At 60.3% G+C, this 16,236-nt stretch overlaps 1 protein-coding gene, 1 long non-coding RNA gene and 1 pseudogene across 5 annotated transcripts; 2 read left to right on the forward strand and 1 right to left on the reverse strand.

Annotated features, from left to right (window-relative positions):
- Positions 1-846: 846 nt before the first annotated feature.
- LOC116456213 (ATP synthase F(0) complex subunit C1, mitochondrial-like) lies at positions 847-1,246 on the forward strand (annotated as a pseudogene).
- Positions 1,247-7,244: 5,998 nt separating this feature from the next.
- TMEM121 (transmembrane protein 121) lies at positions 7,245-11,052 on the reverse strand. Of its 3 annotated transcripts, none has more exons than XM_032179596.2 (2): positions 11,031-11,052; positions 7,245-8,705 (listed from the first exon to the last, which is right to left on the reverse strand). In XM_032179596.2, exon 2 carries the CDS (start codon positions 8,590-8,592, stop codon positions 7,636-7,638), a length of 957 nt encoding a protein of 318 aa, XP_032035487.1. In that variant the 5' UTR covers positions 8,593-8,705; positions 11,031-11,052; the 3' UTR covers positions 7,245-7,635. The 3 variants fall into 3 exon arrangements, with proteins under 3 accessions (XP_032035487.1, XP_032035484.1, XP_032035486.1); XM_032179593.2 differs by lacking the exon at positions 11,031-11,052 and adding an exon at positions 10,862-10,932; XM_032179595.2 differs by lacking the exon at positions 11,031-11,052 and adding an exon at positions 10,070-10,454.
- A 2,883-nt stretch (positions 11,053-13,935) lies between these two features.
- On the forward strand, positions 13,936-16,088 carry LOC131381569 (uncharacterized). Of its 2 annotated transcripts, XR_009210405.1 has the most exons (3): positions 13,936-14,185; positions 14,344-14,727; positions 15,539-16,088. It is a non-coding gene; the product is annotated as an uncharacterized LOC131381569 (long non-coding RNA). The 2 variants fall into 2 exon arrangements; XR_009210404.1 differs by lacking the exon at positions 13,936-14,185 and having other exon boundaries at positions 14,193-14,727.
- The last annotated feature ends 148 nt before the right edge of the window (positions 16,089-16,236 follow it).

Genomic DNA, 16,236 nt, shown 5'->3' on the forward strand with positions numbered 1-16,236 from the left:
GGGTCCGGCGGCTCCCTCCTCAAAGGGACCCAGAGCCGGGCTCGGGAGCTCCCTTGTGGCCATCTGGCGACACTGCACTCTCCACCGGCGCAAAGGTCCAGAGGCTCCCGCCTGCCCCAGCCAGGTGGGGTTCTCAGGCAGGTGAGCTTTGTGGGTAGCCCCACTTGCCAGGAATATGTGTGCCCCCCGCCTACAAGCCAACCTTGGCCACGGTCTAGTCCCAACATAATATCACTTGGTGAGGCCTACCCTGACCCAAGGCCTGCGTGAGTGGGGTCTCTCTGTGTGGCCCTGCCCCAACCTCCCTGCGTCACACTCCACCCCACACACCTGTGTGATACCTGTCTCCCTCCAGGCGTGGAGCCTCTCCTCCTAGGAGCATCCTAGAGACGCCCCGGGGGGCGGGGGTCACTCAGGTGCACCCCACAGGTGCAGGTTTCAGGTGGGAGACCAGCACACACCTGCTGTGTGGCCCCTGCAGTGAGCACTGCCTCCCGGTGCTGTGGATTTGGCATCCGGTGCACAGGCCCACCCCGCCTCACCATCCCCTCCAGGCCCACCAGCCATTTCTGTGCAACTTCTCGCAGCAGCCTTGAAAGTGTTCACTGTGGGAACGCAGCACAGACCAGCTCTCCGGGAAAGCACCCCCAGGGGCGGATACTCATGAGGGCAGGAGAAGGGTTTCCTCGAGGCTCACGCAGTTTGAAACACGTTTCTGATGATCTCCACATTGAGCTTATTTCATAAGCAATGAGTAAAAGTGAGTCGGTCACCTTAGGTCACCTTCAGCCGGGCAAGTGCTGCGGGCCAGCAGGGGCTGCAGGGCAGTGGGAGTGCAGACAGAAAATGCAGACCCCCGGGGCATTACCCATCTCTCCAGCTCTGGTCCGCTCCTGTACCAGGGGTCTAATCAGGCTGTGTCTGTCTCCTTCTTGAACAGCCCAGAAAATTCATCTAAACAGCCTTCCTACAGCCGCTCCCCACGCCAGGTGGCCAGGTGGCCAGGTGGGAGTTCCAGACCAGAGCTGTCTCCTGGGACGTTGACACAGCAGCCAAGTTTATTGGTGTTGGGGCAGCCCCCGTCGGTGTGGCTGGCTTAGGGGCTGGCATTGGAACAGTGTTTGGCTATGCCAGGAATCTGTCTCTCAAGCAGCAGCTCATCTCCGATGCCATTCTGGGCTTTGCTGTGTCTGAGGCCATGGGGCTGTTCTGTTTGGTGGTCGTCTTCCTCATCCTCGCCACATGAGGCTCCATGGGGGTCCCCTGCCTGTCCCTACTCCACGCCATTCCTGGTGGTGGGGTGGGCTAAGCTTTACCATTAAACACAAGTTTCTCTCAAAAAAAAAAAAAAGTTCTCCCCCCACATAAATTTTACTATGAAGACCTGAACCACAGGCCGCTGCTCATCCATATCAAATTTCGCCAGTTGATGGCTTCCGTCATCGTGAGTTTTCCTTCTCGGCCATTATGACCATCAAGGGTGACTCTGTTTTGTAAAATTTTGCAGCATTACACTTTGTCCAGAGGATTTGCCAGTAGCAGGTATGTGTGAGTGAGGAGGTGGCCCCTGGGGCTCTCACACTACTGGGCAGGATGCAGGTTTGGGCAACGCTTGGGAGGAAAACACTGAAAAATCCAGTAAGTTACCAAGGTGCAGCAACACAGGATGGCTCCCCTTCTTCACAGTAAAAGAGCCTCACCTGGGCACGTGGCACCCAAAGGCAGGTTCCTCTTCCTGGCTCCCTGGCAGCTCAGGGCACTGGCATGTCTAAGTTCTGGGCAGCAGAGTGTGGGCAGGTGCCTCGTGCCAGCTCCTGGGACCCATCCCAAAGAGACCCCAAAAGCATGCCCCGTCAACCTCCTCCATCCTGGCTGTGCTGCAGCTGAGCCCTGATGGCGGAGCCTGACCTGTGAGAGCAAGACCCACACCCAGGGGCCACGAGTAGGAGGGACCTGTGTCCTGGCAGCCTGGACCACCTGCCCAGACTTGCCAGGAGGCAAACGAATGTGTACGTTGACAAGCACAACCATCATCCTAGCCTGGGCTATGGCTTGAGTGTCCCCTCCAAAATTCATGTGGAAATTTAATTGCCACTGTGGCAATATTAAGAGGTGGGTGGCCAGGCGCAGTGGCTCACACCTGTAATCCCAGCACTGTGGGAGGCCAAGGCAGGCAGATCACTTGAGGTCAGGAGCTCAAGATCAGCCTGGCCAACATGGCAAAACCCCATCTCTACTAAAAATACAAAAAATTAGCCGGGCGTGGTTGCAGGCGCCTGTAGTCCCAGCTACTCGGGAGGCTGAGGCAGGAGAATGGTGTGAACCCGGGAGGCGAAGCTTGCAGTGAGCCACATAGCACCACTGCACTCCGGCCTGGGCGAAACAGCAAGACTCCTCAAAAAAAAAAAAAAAATACAAAAAAAAAAAAAAATACAAAAAATTAGCCAGGTGGTGGCAGGTGCCTGTAATCCCAGCTACTTGGGAGGCTGAGGCAGGAGAATGCGTGAACCTGGATCTGGGAGGTGGAGCTTGCAGTGAGCTGAGATCACGCCACTGCACTCCAGCCTGGGTGACAGAGCAAGACTCCATCTCAAAAAAAAAAAAAGAGATGGGGCCATTAAGAGGTGATGAGGCCAGGCGGGTTCCACCCTCGTGGAGGGGTTAACGTCATTATCTTGGGGCGTGTTTACTATCTGCACAGTGGGTGGGTACGAAAGCAAGCTGGGCCCTCTCTATCTCTCACCCTTTTGTGCCCCTGCACCTTCCACCATGAGCTGGTGTAGCACAAAGGCCCTCTCCAGAGCTGGCACCTCGATCTTGGACTTCCCAGCCTCCAGAACTGTGAGAAATAAATGTCTTTTCTTTGTAAATTAATTCCCCAGCCTGTGGTATTATTATAGCCACACAAAATGGACAGCCTGTTGCATTGGGGATTATGTTTCAACATAAGTTTTGGAGGGGACGCGAGTGTTCAAAGCACGGCGGCCACCATGGTTTTCTTTCTTGGGAGACAGCGTGATGTTAACGCCTCTTCCTTGGCAGCTGCCCCAGCCCTGAGAGGACGGAGTCCATTCCACATCTGCCATGGAGTGAGGAGAGGCGGCACTGTCCCAGGGAAATCTGGGACCTCGTGCCAATGCAGGGTGGCGGGGGTGGGCATGGGCCGGGGACTGCCGTGTGTCTGGCAACACTCCTGACCACCTCCCCCTCTGTCTTGACCTCCCTCTGGCACCCAGGCCCCTTCCTCCTCCTGCCCCCGTCTGCCTCCCTCTGGTGTCCCCCCACCTTCTCACTGCCTTTTCTACCCTCTCCTCACCCACCTCTTGACCCTCTGCACCCTTGGTCCTCACCCCCAGTGCAGCCCTAGCCCTGCTGCTGGGGCCTGCCTGCAGGCCAAGCCCCAAGGACCGTGGCCCTCCCTGACATCCTCTGATTGGGGGGTGTTTTTTCCCTTCATCTTTCTCTGGTTAAATGGCAGTTACCTTATTTTTGCAACAAATGAAGCCACCCAGGTTTCAGCCAAGGTGAGAATGTGGCTTTGCAGCCTCCGCCAGCGTTCTGCACTGGCAGTGACTCGGATGACTTTTCCCTCTGGGGTTGCCACTTAGTGCATCTCCGTTATTTTACTGCATAAAACGAATCCAAAAATGTTTGGCTTTCTTATTGCTTAAGATAAGTGAGTTCAATTTCGCTAAACTGAGTTTTTATTATTATGAGGCTGTTTTCCTATAGAAAATGTGAGTGTGCTCTGAAAGGAAGATGAAGGGTCAGAAGTTCGAGCATATTTTATCTTTTTGGGTGACTGATCTTGTTTGTGTCTGTGATTAGACTCCGACGTCTCTTCCCATAAGCAGGTGGAGGCGAGTCTGACCCAGCTCCCAGCCCTACCATTCTAGGGGGATGAAGGGGGACATGGTTCCGCTCTCTGCAGTAAAGGAGAGTGGCTGGGGCTTTCGCCAGGGCAGCCCTGGGTAAGCCAAGCTGCAGAACTTCCCAAGGGCTCAGGAGCTGCCAGGCTGTGCTGCTGGAGTCACCTAGGAAGAGAATTGTTGACATGTGCTGGGTGTGACAAAGCTGGAGGCTGGGTTGCTGCCATGCAGGTTAAACTGGACGTTGCTCCGTGTGAGGGGTTAAATATGTGCTGGCGTTATGTAGAAAGAAATTCATCACCATGATGGCTCTTATATGATCAAAGGCAATTTGCAAGCTCACAGCTTTTGCAGAATGTGAACCTGGGCCAAGTTGCAGAGTCTTTTTGATGTCACATTGGGGCCTCCTGGGTAATGGCAGAGGGAGGGTGGGCTCCTGCCAGCTGTGTGTGCTGGATCACCAGGCATTCCCATCGCCCCCACGGGATTGTAGGCAAGAGAAGCCACAGCTGAAGCTCGTGCTGAGAAAGAAGGCCCTTTGTCTCAGACCCATGAGTCTCGTGTCTTCTGGGGCATCCGTAATACCACGGGCTCCCCTGTGGGCAGGCGGCCAGTCATGACACCCATGTCCCCTGCCAGCGGAAGCGTACAGATTGTCCTGGAACAAGCTCTGGACCACAGGACCTGAGCAGACACATTCTGGGGGCTTCTGAGAAGGGTTTTCCTCCCAAGGAGAGGGAGGCACCAAAGGAAGTGCCGTCCCTCCTTCCCTCACGCGGACGATGTTTTGAGACAATGTGATCCTCGCTGCTGTTGTGGCTCCATCACCAACCCACCCAGATGGTGAAGAAAGATGGGCTGAGCCTGGGTCCTCCATGGCAAGGTGACCCTGGAAAGGCTCACCTCAAACTTCCACAGAGTGACCTGACAATGTCTTCACAAAGTGTGGCTGTCCCCAGACGTCTCTGCCTGGGTTGGGCACCAGGCCCCAGCACAGGGCCAGCGGGTAGTGGACACGCATCAGGACTCACATACTGACCAGGAATCAGTGAGGGGACAAGGGAGCCGGCTGGCTTCTCCATCGAATCTGGCCATCGCAGGACACCTCAGGAAACTCGGGAAGGGCAGGCTGGAGTGCGGCCCGGCCCCCATCCTGTTCCCAGGGGAGATGCCAGAGGCCATGAGCCTGACAAAGGCCCCTGCTTCCCAGCCCTGCCACAATCAGAGCCACGGCTGCGCCTCGTCGTGGAAACCGGGTGCCAGGCGTGGGCCTGGGCAGGGTGGGGCTCGATGTCTGCTCCAATGCCCTCAGAGTCAGTTGCAGGGGCGATGGGCCATTGAACCAAGTCGGAGCGGGTAGAGCCAGGGTCCCTGGCCCCATTGGTGAGGTGGGGGACAGCCAGGACTTGGACCTCCACTGCCGGGGATGTGATGGTGGCAGAGGTAGAGGGCACTGGCCTGTGCCAAGGAGCACAGAGACCAGGGACCACCCCTGAACAGGCCAGGAGGAGTGGGGCGTGTGCAGGGCAAGGTTGCCTGGGGAGGTCTTGGAGCCCCAGGGCCTTCACTGCCCTGAGAGTAGCTAAACTAGGGGAGTAGCTAAACCAGCGGCGGCCATCCCACATCTGACTAGGGGATGTGGGCTTTCGGCTTTCAGCTTTCACAGGCCAAGCTGGGCCCAATGCCTCCCAGACTGCAGCCAGCAGGGAAGAGACCATGGGCTTTCAGGAAGGGTCACAGCAGGATGTCAGAAGCCCAGAGCCCCTCAGCCCCATTCACCCACGGCCACGCTGCTCGTCTGTTCCCATGAGATTTGCTGCGGGTGCCACAGCCAAGAGGGTTGTGGACTCATCTTCACCCAGGAGACCCTTCAGGCAGGATGGGGCCGGCACTGGCTTCAGCCTGGGAAGGAAACAGGCTCCAGCCCAGACAGGCAGAATGAAGCTCGCCCCTCACCCACTGCCCCCCACTCCAGACCACACCCTCCCAAGAAGGCCCAGGTCCTCCCACTGGCCCGCGCAACTCCCGCGGCCCCTCTTCTCTCTCCATGCCAGGCCTGAGGCCTTTCCACGGCCGCTCATCACCGCCCCTCCCCGGCCCCCCAGCCCCCCTGAGCCTGCAGATCTCCCACTGCCCAACACAATCATTAGTGGTCTGGGCACAGCCCAGAGCAGGGCACCTCGGACCTACCCAGGCCAGCTCCCCGTGCCCACGCACAGCGCTCGGGGCTCGGAGGGGCTGCTGGGGATATGGTCGGAGGCGGGGCCGAGGCACGGTTTTAGAGTTGGGCGGAGCGCCGGCCACGTCTGACCTGGACAGGGAGGTAGTCTCCCTTCCCGGGACCCTGAGGACAGAGGTCCTGAGGCCAGCTGCCTGGAAGGCAGGCAACTTTCAAAGGTCAGACCCCAGGTGGCCTGGAGCTGGGGGATGAGGACTGTGTGGGGTCAGGGTGCGGCTGGGGCTGTCACCAGCCACACCCTTAACTGCTGCAGTTGTTGGGAAGTGCGCTTGGGGAGGACCCCGCTTGCGCAGCCAGCTCCTCCTCTCGATGGTTTTAGCCCTGGCTGGCAAAACCTTGCTGCCTTTGGGCCGTGGAAATGCGGGAAGCGGAGGTCCAGGCAGTGAACTGTGCCATGTGAGATGTGTGTGACCATCACCTGCTCATGGAGCAGGCATCCTCAAACAATCCTTTTAGCAGCCTCATAAAGGGCCCCTCCCCAGATGCTATGGACCTTCCCAGGCCAGGTGGATACCCAGGGCCACATCACAGGTGCAGGGGCCCAGGTGGAAGGCAGGTGAGAGACCCCTTGCAGATGGGCTTCAGGGCAGGTGCTGCCTGGGCCACGGGCTGCCAGCTCCCGTGCTGGGGCAAGGCCAGGATGGTAACGTGGGGCCAGGCTCCATGCTGCTCCTGGGGCTGCCACCTGGGGCTGCCACATCAACTTGGGAACACCTGATTCCATCTGGCTGTGGCTGTCCTGGGCTGGAGGAGCCCACAGGGAAGGTAGGTTCCACGGTGGGGGAGGAGGAAACCAGGGATGTGGGGGACACTGTCATGCCTGAGGTTGAGGGGAGCAGGGGCCAGAACACCCAGGGGGCTGGGGGAAGATGGGGGTCAGGGTATCCCAGGAAGAGAAGTGGGAACACCAAAGCTGGATTGGAGGAGCTGTCCCTGGGACAGAGTGGCAGTGGCCCCCAGGAACTCCTGAGAGCCCCAGAGGAAGTGGAGCGGCCCAGCCTCACCAGCATCCGGCACTTGGACGCCACCATCTCCCCCACCCTCCACACACTCCTCCTGGCTCCCGGCCTCCCAGCCTGGCTGGTAAAGACAGAGACACAGGAACAGGCAAAGCAGTGCGGCCTTGGATACAAAACTGTAAACACGAGTCTTTAAAATGACAGAGGCCTCCTTGGCCCCAAATCTGAGCCAGAGGCCCCCACCGAAGGAGCAGATCTCCCCCCACAATGCCCTCCCTTCCAACCCGGGTGGCCCAGCAGGCAGGGGCCGGACGGCCTCTGCTCTGCTCCGGCCCAGACCTCCCAAACGGACCCACGCGCTGGGGCGGGCTGGTGGAGCAGGGGCTGAGGATCCGCGGTCCGAGAGATTCCTGAGATGAAGAAGCGGCCGCGGGACCCCAGGCACGGGCACTCGAGGCACCTGCCCCTAGGGGAGCCCGCCCCCACCCCATCCCATGCAAACTGTGCGCCCCGAGCCAGCCCGGTGTCTCTGCGCCCCAGGGGCGTCCCGGGGGCTGCGCGGGCCCTGTCACGTGTCCAGGGGGTCACGCGTGGGCGAGGACCCGTGGGGGCGCCCAGGCGGGCCATGCAGCGGCGGCGGCGGCGGCACCGAGTTGCGCTGCGGGGGTGGCGGTTGCAGCTCCAGCGCTAGCGCAGGCGGCGGGAAGTCGCGCACCTGGCGGCGGTACTCCAAAAAGGTGCAGGCCTTGGTGGCGAGCGCCACCACGTTTTTGCCGACGAAGATGGCCGAGACGCGGCTGTCTCGGAACAGCGCCATGTTGGCGGCGCGCGCCAGCACGGCCACCACATTGACGGTGGCGAGGCTGAGCACCGGGTAGAGCATCATCTTCTGCGGCGCTATGTGCTCGCCCTGCATGCTGACCTCGCTGAGCGCCACACACGGCAGCACCAGCAGCAGCATGTAGCAGTAGAAGAAGGTGAGACCCTCAGCCCACAGCGGCAGCCCGGAGCGCGGCGGCTCCCACAGGCTGGCCTGCATGTCCAGCAGGTCCAGCAGGTCCAGCGCCACCCAAAACAGGCGGCCGCGCAGGTCCTCGCGCTTGCGGAAGGTGCGCACGTACTCCATGCGGTCCAGCGCCACGAGCAGCAGGAACAGGCCGGGCACACACACCGACAGCAGCAGCGTCAGCGCCTTGCGCGCCACGGGGTCCGCCGCGCCGCGCCGCGCCGCCTTGTAGTTCTGGAAGATGAAGTAGAGCTTGATCTCCAGCACGAAGATGTAGAGGAACCACAGGATCATGGCGTAGCCGCGCTTGGCCGTGCGCACCTCGGCTCCCACCCACACGGCCACGTAGCGCAGCACCAGCAGGAAGCACACGTCGCCCACCAGCACGATGATGCACACGCCGATCTTGCGCGGGCCCTGGTTCTGCTCCACCAGGTACGCGTCCATGACGGCCATGCTGCCCATGATCACCAGCGTGGTCAGGCACACGTGGCGCCGGTCCGGGGGCGGCAGCACCATGGTCGGCCGCCGGGCCCCGGCCTGGGCGCGCGCGGCCCCCACGCCTGGCGGGACGAGGCCCTGCGACGCTTAGCCGGCGGGCATGGCGCGGCACGGCTCGGCGAGCTCGAAACCTGGGGAGACCGGAGGAGACAAGATCAAGGTGCGGGCTGGGGCGGCCTCCCCCAACAACCCCCCACCCCGCGTGCTTCCCACCAGGCGCGGTCTCCCCCGACGACCCCCCACCCCGCGTGCTTCCCACCAGGCGCGGTCTCCCCCGACGACCCCCCACCCCGCGTGCTTCCCACCAGGCGCGGTCTCCGCGCCGGGGCCCCGAGGCATCGCGCACGCCTGCGCCCGTGCGCGAACCGGCGGCCGCGAACCACAGCGAGGCCTCCAGAGGGCGCTGCTGCCTCTCCGGAGCACCCGGGCCTCGTTCCCGCCGCCAGGAAGGAAACGGAACGGACGCGTTTTCTGCCCGCCGCGCGCGTTCCCGGAGCCCGGGGGGGTTTGTCGCTGCTGGGCCCGAGCCGCCCTCCCTCCTGGCTCCGGCGGCCCGGACCCCACGCCCGCGCTGCTGGCCCCAGGCCGTTTCCGCGGAGTTCCGGGCATACCCTCTCCCCGCCGCCGCACTGGGCAGGGAGGTGGGCCTGCCCCTCTGCTCTTGGAGTACCCAAAGAGGCCCCGGCCCTCCCAGGCTTTCTGATCCCGGACCGAAAGTCACCCAGGTCCCGATGCATCCTTCACACAAGCCTCTCTGAGCCTCCCCGCCCCTGCCTGGCAGCCCCCACGCCCCTCCTCCCTGCACGGGCAGGCTCGGTCTCCCCTCCTGTCCACCATCCTGGGCGCAAGGCCACTGCCTGCCCTGCTCCCCATGGCTCCGCATTGCCTTGGCGAGGTGTTTTCCCCCACCCTCTGCCCCGGCACAGCAACCCTGCTCTGTTCCTGTGCCCCAGGGCGATGCCTGTGGCTGCCCTCGAATCTCTGGAAGCTCGTCCACCAAGGCCCGTCGGGCTTCCACAGGCCCCTGCACCTCTGTCACACACCTGGCACTGGTCGTCATGGCCGTGCTGTCAGAGTCCCCACACCTGGGCCTGCGCACACCTGGGTGACGATGGAGGCCCGCACGCCCGCACTCACCCCAAAGTCACTGACAGGCTCACTCCCAGCCAGCCCCTCACCCCCTCCACAGCCCCAGGCCTGGGGCTCCGTTTACTGCCTGTCTAGACAAAGGCATAAAATTTAATGTCCCCGTGACAGTCGGGCGCTCGGACTGCCCTGGTGACACCGCAGGCCCCACTGATCCAGGAAAGCGTTGAACTCTGCACTCCCACCCCTGCCCCCACCCAGCACCCGCCGCCCAGGATCCCCACAGCCACACAGGACACCCCCACCCCTCGGAGCTCTGACAGGTCGCGCAGAGGGTGCCTTGGGGGTCCTCAGCCCATGCCCCTGCCTCCAAGGTTCCCCGCGCTCTAGGTCCCACCGGGACACTCACCCGCTTTTCACGTCCACTGGGTCTACACGTCTGACCCAGGAAGCCCTCTCTGGGCCCATTCCAGGCCCACCTGGGCCTCTCCTAGCTGCAGCCGCAGCCTGAGAATTTCCTCCCTCTCCACGCGTGGCAGGGCCAAATAAATAGCGGAGGAGCCACGCAGCCGCTCACCCTTTCCGGCCGTGCCTCCGGCCCCTCTGCCCCACTACGCTGTCGCTCGATCCTCAGCCACTTGGCAGATGCAGGCGGAGGGCCGAGGGGCTCAGCGCTGGCGAAGGAACGGACTCCAGCCCCTAGCGGAGCCCCTACCCGGGCAAGCCAGAGCCGGGCCCGGCCACCCCTCCCTAGGGACCCGGCCCCAGGCCCACCTGTCCTGGGTCTCCTGGGCCCTGGCCAAGGCCCCTCCTCCCCCCACGCCCCGCGGCTCAGACCTGGCACAGACTCTGGGGCCTCCAGGCCCTTCACTGCCCGCGCCCCGCTAGGACCCCCGCCCCAGAACCACCCCTCGGAGCCCCCGGGAGGAGGGGCGGGAGGAGGCTGCTGAGCTCCCGCCGCGGGCCGGTGCAGAGCTTGGGCCGCTCCCAGCAGGCTGCGTCTCTGCTTGTCCCCCCGAGGCTTCCCCACGCAGGGCCAGGTCCCCGTCACCCCGCCGGCCCCAGGCCTCACCCCTGCCGCATCGGCCTCCGCCCCACCCCACAGTCCCCACGGCCCAGAGGTGCAGGGTCGCCCAGGCCTGCTGCCCCCTCCGCGGACGAAGCCGCGCGCCCAGCCAGTCCCGCCCGCGCCCGCGCCTACCCCGCCGCCCGCAGATGCTGCGCCGCTCCCGGGCCCGCCCGCCCAGCCTCTGCCGCCACTGCCGGGGCTGCGCCGGCTCCTCCCGCCGCGCCCCTCCCCCGCCAGCGCGGCACCGCCCCCGACCCAGAGGCCCCGCCCCGCGCCCCTCGGCCCTGGAGCCCCGCCGGACCGGGGGACTTGGGAGCGCGCGGGTCCCGGCGCCCCGCCCCCTCCGCAGCGCTGGTTGCCACGGCGACAGCACCGCGCGGCGGCGCGCAGGACTGGTGGCTCTGGGGAGCGGGGCGCCCTCGTGCACCCCCAGACCCGGAGTCCCGTCTCCACCCTCCTCACCCACCGCCCAGAATCCCAGGGTTCCGCCCAGTGCCTCCCGCGCCCTGAAACTCCGCTGCCGTCCCCTAGAGCGACCCCACTCAGCCAGACGGGCCCACCGGCCCAGGAGCTGGCAGGGACGTAGGCGCCGCGCTGGCCTGGCCGGCGGGGCCTCCGCGCCACCCTCTGTCCGCTTTGGGGAGAAATCCAGTCTTCCCGGGTTTCTTCTCGGGGCAGAGGAAAGGAATGATGAGCGGCCCCCACCTTCTTCTCCAGCCCGTCCAGGAGGCAAGCGACGGTTTGGGGACTTGGGCTTCATTTTGTCACTGAGGTGACACTGAGCCCGTCCACCCACATCCTGTCCATCCCGTGTGAGCCACAGAAGAACCCGAGGGCACCTTCTGCCTGCCTGCCCTCCTTCCCAGAACTGCTGTCACTTCCCTCTGACATAGGAGGAGACTGAGGGTCAGAGAGGTAAAGGGACACCAGATTTGGGGGAAAAGCCAGAATTTGAGGCACCACCCAACTGGTAGTGAACTTCCAGATTCTCTTCCTGTATCCCCGGGCCTGGACTCAACACGGCCTGAAAGCCAGAAGAGGACAGAGAGCTCCAGAAGTTCTCTAGTCCTGGCACATGGGGTAGGAAAGAAAAAGGTCGCCTAATGCTCCCAGGTGCGGGAGAATGCCCCGGCGGATGTTAGGGTTTGGGAGGACGGGTTTTTTTGGTAGTGGTTGTTGTTTTACTCTTCTCCATTCTCTGATGCCCCAGCCCCTAGGTATCCCACCAAAGCCACGACCAAGGCATGGGGTTTACAAGCACCTAAAACACTGAGGCAGAAGAGCCTTCCTTTCCAGCCCCAGGAGATGTGGTCCCGTGTCGCTGGAGAGATGGGGGGCAGGGAGAAGCAGTAGAAAGCAATCCATGGACTGGGCGTGGTGTCTCACACCTGTAATTCCAGCACTTTGGGAGGCCGAGGCGGGCGGATTACCTGAGGTCAGGAGTTCGAGACCAGCCTGGCCAACATGGTGAAACCCCCATCTACTAAAAATGTAAAAATTAGCCGGGCGTGGTGGCACACACCTGTAATCCCAGCTACTCGGGAGGCTGAAGCAGAATTGCTTGAGTCTGGGAGACCGAGGTTGGAGACCGAGGTTGCAGTGAGCCAAGATCGCACCACTGCACTCCAGCCTGGGCAACAGAGTGAGACTCCGTCTCAAAAAATATATAATAATAAAATAAAGCAACCCCATGAAGTAGTGCAAGCCATGCATGATGTACAAGTCTAAACCCTCGGCTGAGAACTGAACAAAAGGACAGCCCACTGTCCACGTCCCACACTGGCCACTGAGCAGTGCACACGAAGGACAGATCTGAGTCCCACTGCAAAGGCTTTGAAAACAAAACCGACATGGAAGGCAGGACCCACAGGAGCCTATCTGAACTTGTGGCCTGAAACCAACTAGGCTGATTGCATGACAAAACAAAATACCAACATTCTCAATGGGATTTAAATAAGACCATTCTCATAACATAATGTCTAAATGTGCAGGAGGCCGGGCGCGGTGGCTCAAGCCTGTAATCCCAGCACTTTGGGAGGCCGAGGCGGGCGGATCACGAGGTCAGGAGATCGAGACCATCCTGGCTAACACGGTGAAACCCCGTCTCTACTAAAAAAAATACAAAAAATTAGCCGGGTGTGTTGGCGGGCGCCTGTAGTCCCAGCTACTCGGGAGGCTGAGGCAGGAGAATGGCGTGAACCCGGGAGGCGGAGCTTGCAGTGAGCCAAGATCGCGCCACTGCACTCCAGCCTGGGGCACAGAGCAAGACTCCGTCTCAAAAAAAAAAAAAAATAAATAAATGTGCAGGAGACAATCTAAAATTACTCTGCATGTGAAGGACCAGGAAATCCAACCTGCAAGAGAAAAGACAATCAACAGCCACCAATGCCAAGATGACCCAAAAACCCTCAACTAATTATCAGCAAATAGAATCAAGCAGCACTAAAAACACACACACGCAAGACTGGTTCAACATGTGAAAATAAATCGATGTGATCCACCAGATTAGTCTCAAGAAGAAAACCATGTGATCATCTCAATCAATTCAAAGAAAGTATTTGACGGAATTCAACACTCATCCCTGATAAACACTCTCAGCAAACTAGAAAGCAAAGGGAACATGCCTAATCTCATAAAGGGAATCTACAAACAGCAACAACAAAAACAACAGGCCAGGCATGGTGGCTTACCCCTGTAATCTCAACACTTTGGGAGGCCAGGAGTTCAAGACCAGCCTGGGCAACATGGTGAAACCCCGTCTCTACTAAAATCACACACACACAAAAATTAGCCGGGCATGGCGGCCCACGCCTGTAGTCCCAGCTACTCGGGAGGCTGAGGCAAGAGAATCCTTTGAACCCGGGAGGTAGAGGTTGCAGTGAGCCAAGATCGCGCCACTGCACTCCAGCTTGGGGGACAAGAGCAAGGACTCCGTCTCGGCCGGGCACGGTGGCTCACGCCTGTAATCCCAGCACTTTAGGAGGCCGAGGTAGGCGGATCACGAGGTCAGGAGATCGAGACAACCCTGGCTAACATGGTGAAACCCCGTCTCTACTAAAAAATACAAAAAAAAAAATTAGCCTGGCGTGTTGGCGGGCGCTTGTAGTCCCAGCTACTCGGGAGGCTGAGGCAGGAGAATGGCATGAACCTGGGAGACGGAGCTTGCAGTGAGTCGAGATCGCGCCACTGCACTCCAGCCTGGGCGACTGAGCAAGACTCTGTCTCAAAAAAAGACTCCGTCTCAAAAAAAAAAAAAAAGAGCCCAGAGTTTCAGCAGTGGGTTGCACCTTCCTTGCGTTGGTGTCTCTTTGCAAAGCTGGTTTCACAGCAGTTGCTGTGATCAAAAGCAAATACCAGGCAAAAATTAATGTGGATCAGAAAATCCAGGTGATGATGTCCAATCTAATTAAGGTTTGCAAAAACGTGCAGACCCCAACAGACCCAGACATGCTATAAGTAAGTAATCCCAATTATTTTAATAATTAAGTTAAGGGTTTTTTTTTCAATTTATATGACTTCTGTTTCCCCAAAACTGCTACTAAGTTGTTAGGACATAAATACTCAAGACATTTGGCCCTAACGAACAGAACTGTTGGGTTTTCCTTTTGACCAAGGGGTGCTGTAAAGAAATCACTGGGACCCCTCAGTGAGGATAATGCCAGCTGCTGTCACACAGACCCCAAGAAGTGACTGCAGGGAGGGGCTGACAGTGGCTGCCACATTCCACTAGTTCCTGAACACTCCAGGATCTTCGAGGGCTGCAGTTTCTCCATTACATGCAGGACAGGAGCCGCCTGCCCACCTGGCCCATGTGTACAAGGGTGACGCCAGGCAGGGCCACTCAGTAGAAGGCCCCATCCACAAAGGGCACCGATGAGGCCGTCCTCGGAGGAGCCCCTGGCCCACGTGCGTTGTGCTCTCAGCTAAGACCCCTCGTCCACGGGCCCAGGGTGCTGGCTTTACTTCCCAGGACGGGCCTGCCGGTCCCTCTCCTTCGGGTAAGTGTTAGGGTGTCCGCCCTCCTGGGGCTGGCTTCTCCCAAAGTCTCTTCCTGCTGGTGCAGTCCCGGGGCCCAGGCTTTCTGCAGCCAGGCTCAGATCTCTTTAGCAACTTGATTCTATCAAAAACCAGCAGTGGGGCCGGGCACAGTGGCTCACGCCCATAATCCCAGCACTTTCGGAGACCGAGCAGGCGGATCACGAGGTCAGGAGATTGAGACCAGCCTGGCTAACACGGTGAAATACAGTCTCTATTAAAAATACAAAAAATTAGCCGGGCATGGTGGCATGTGTCTGTAGTCCCAGCTACTCAAGAGGCTGAGGCAGGAGAATCCTTTGAACCCAGGAGGCAGAGCTTGAAGTGAGCCGAGATTGCACCACTGCACTCCATCCTGGGCGACAGAGCAAGACTCTGTCTCAAAAAAAAAAAAAAAAGTAGGCATCTCCTCAGTGCCCGGCAGCCGCTCACCTAGCCGCCCACCTAGCAGTTCTGCCCCTCACTGTCAATGACCACGCCCTAGGAGAATGTTCACAGCAAGGTCCTGGCCCTTCAGTTAATGGGGAGATGTTAAATTAATAGGACCTTGTGGCTAAACGGCTCTTGAACTTCCTGTACTCTGGGGTCATGAGCAGCAGGTTTTTCCCACAGGCAAGGCCCCGAACTCCCTCCCTCTCTACTGCCCTTTGTTTCTGCTCTCACACTGGCAAGGCCTTGCTCCAGCCCATCTCCCAGGGGTGACATGGAGCCAGGTGCATATGGCCCCTGCCAGTAACATCCAGGCCTTTTCCTCCCTCTTCCCTGAAACTACAGGGCTGGCAGTGGTGTGTCTGCTTTCCAAGTCACTGGAGCACACTCTGATCACAATGCCGGCTTCGTACCGGGGCCCCACCAGGCTGGCGACCCCTCCAGCCAGGCACCCCTGCCAGCCCAGAGCTCCTCCACCCCAGCGCCCCACCAGCCCAGTGCCCCCTCCAGCCCGGCGGTCCCCTCCGACACCCCAACCTGCCCAGCGCCCCCACCAGCCCAGGGCTCCGCCCGCCCAACATCCCCTGTCAGCCCGGCACCCCCGCCAGCTGGGTGTCCTCTCCAGCCTGGCGCCCCCACCAGCCCAGCGCCCCCTCCGGCCCAGTGCCTCCCGGAGCCTGGTGCCCCCCGCCAGCGTGACAAGCCATGGGTCCCCCACTTCAAGGCCCACATTTTTTTATTAGCTGAGGTCGTGGTAGCTGTTGTATGTACCACTGCACAAAGTGCATCTTTTTCTGTAGTTTTGATGCTGACATCTTGCCCATTCCTCTGCCCCGACAACCCAGCTGCGTGGAGCAGCCCCCACTCTCTGTGAATAAAAGAACTTTCTTCCTACAAGACGGTCATTCCTGCGTCTGTGTGTTACCCTCCCTGATTACAACAAATCCTAGGCTCATTTTAAAAAGATACAGGCCCCAAATTTAGGAAGCTGCAGCCCAAACCCCCTGCAGCCAGCGTCCCACGTCTTTGCTGCAGTTTATGGC

The sequence above is a fragment of the Hylobates moloch genome, unplaced genomic scaffold (assembly GCF_009828535.3).
Source record: "Hylobates moloch isolate HMO894 unplaced genomic scaffold, HMol_V3 SCAFFOLD_16, whole genome shotgun sequence".
Lineage (NCBI taxonomy): Eukaryota > Metazoa > Chordata > Mammalia > Primates > Hylobatidae > Hylobates > Hylobates moloch.

Coding starts and splice junctions, on each gene's coding strand:
- TMEM121 (XM_032179596.2), bottom strand. CDS start 8,592: ATGGTGCTGCCGCCCCCGGACCGGCGCCACGTGTGCCTGACCACGCTG.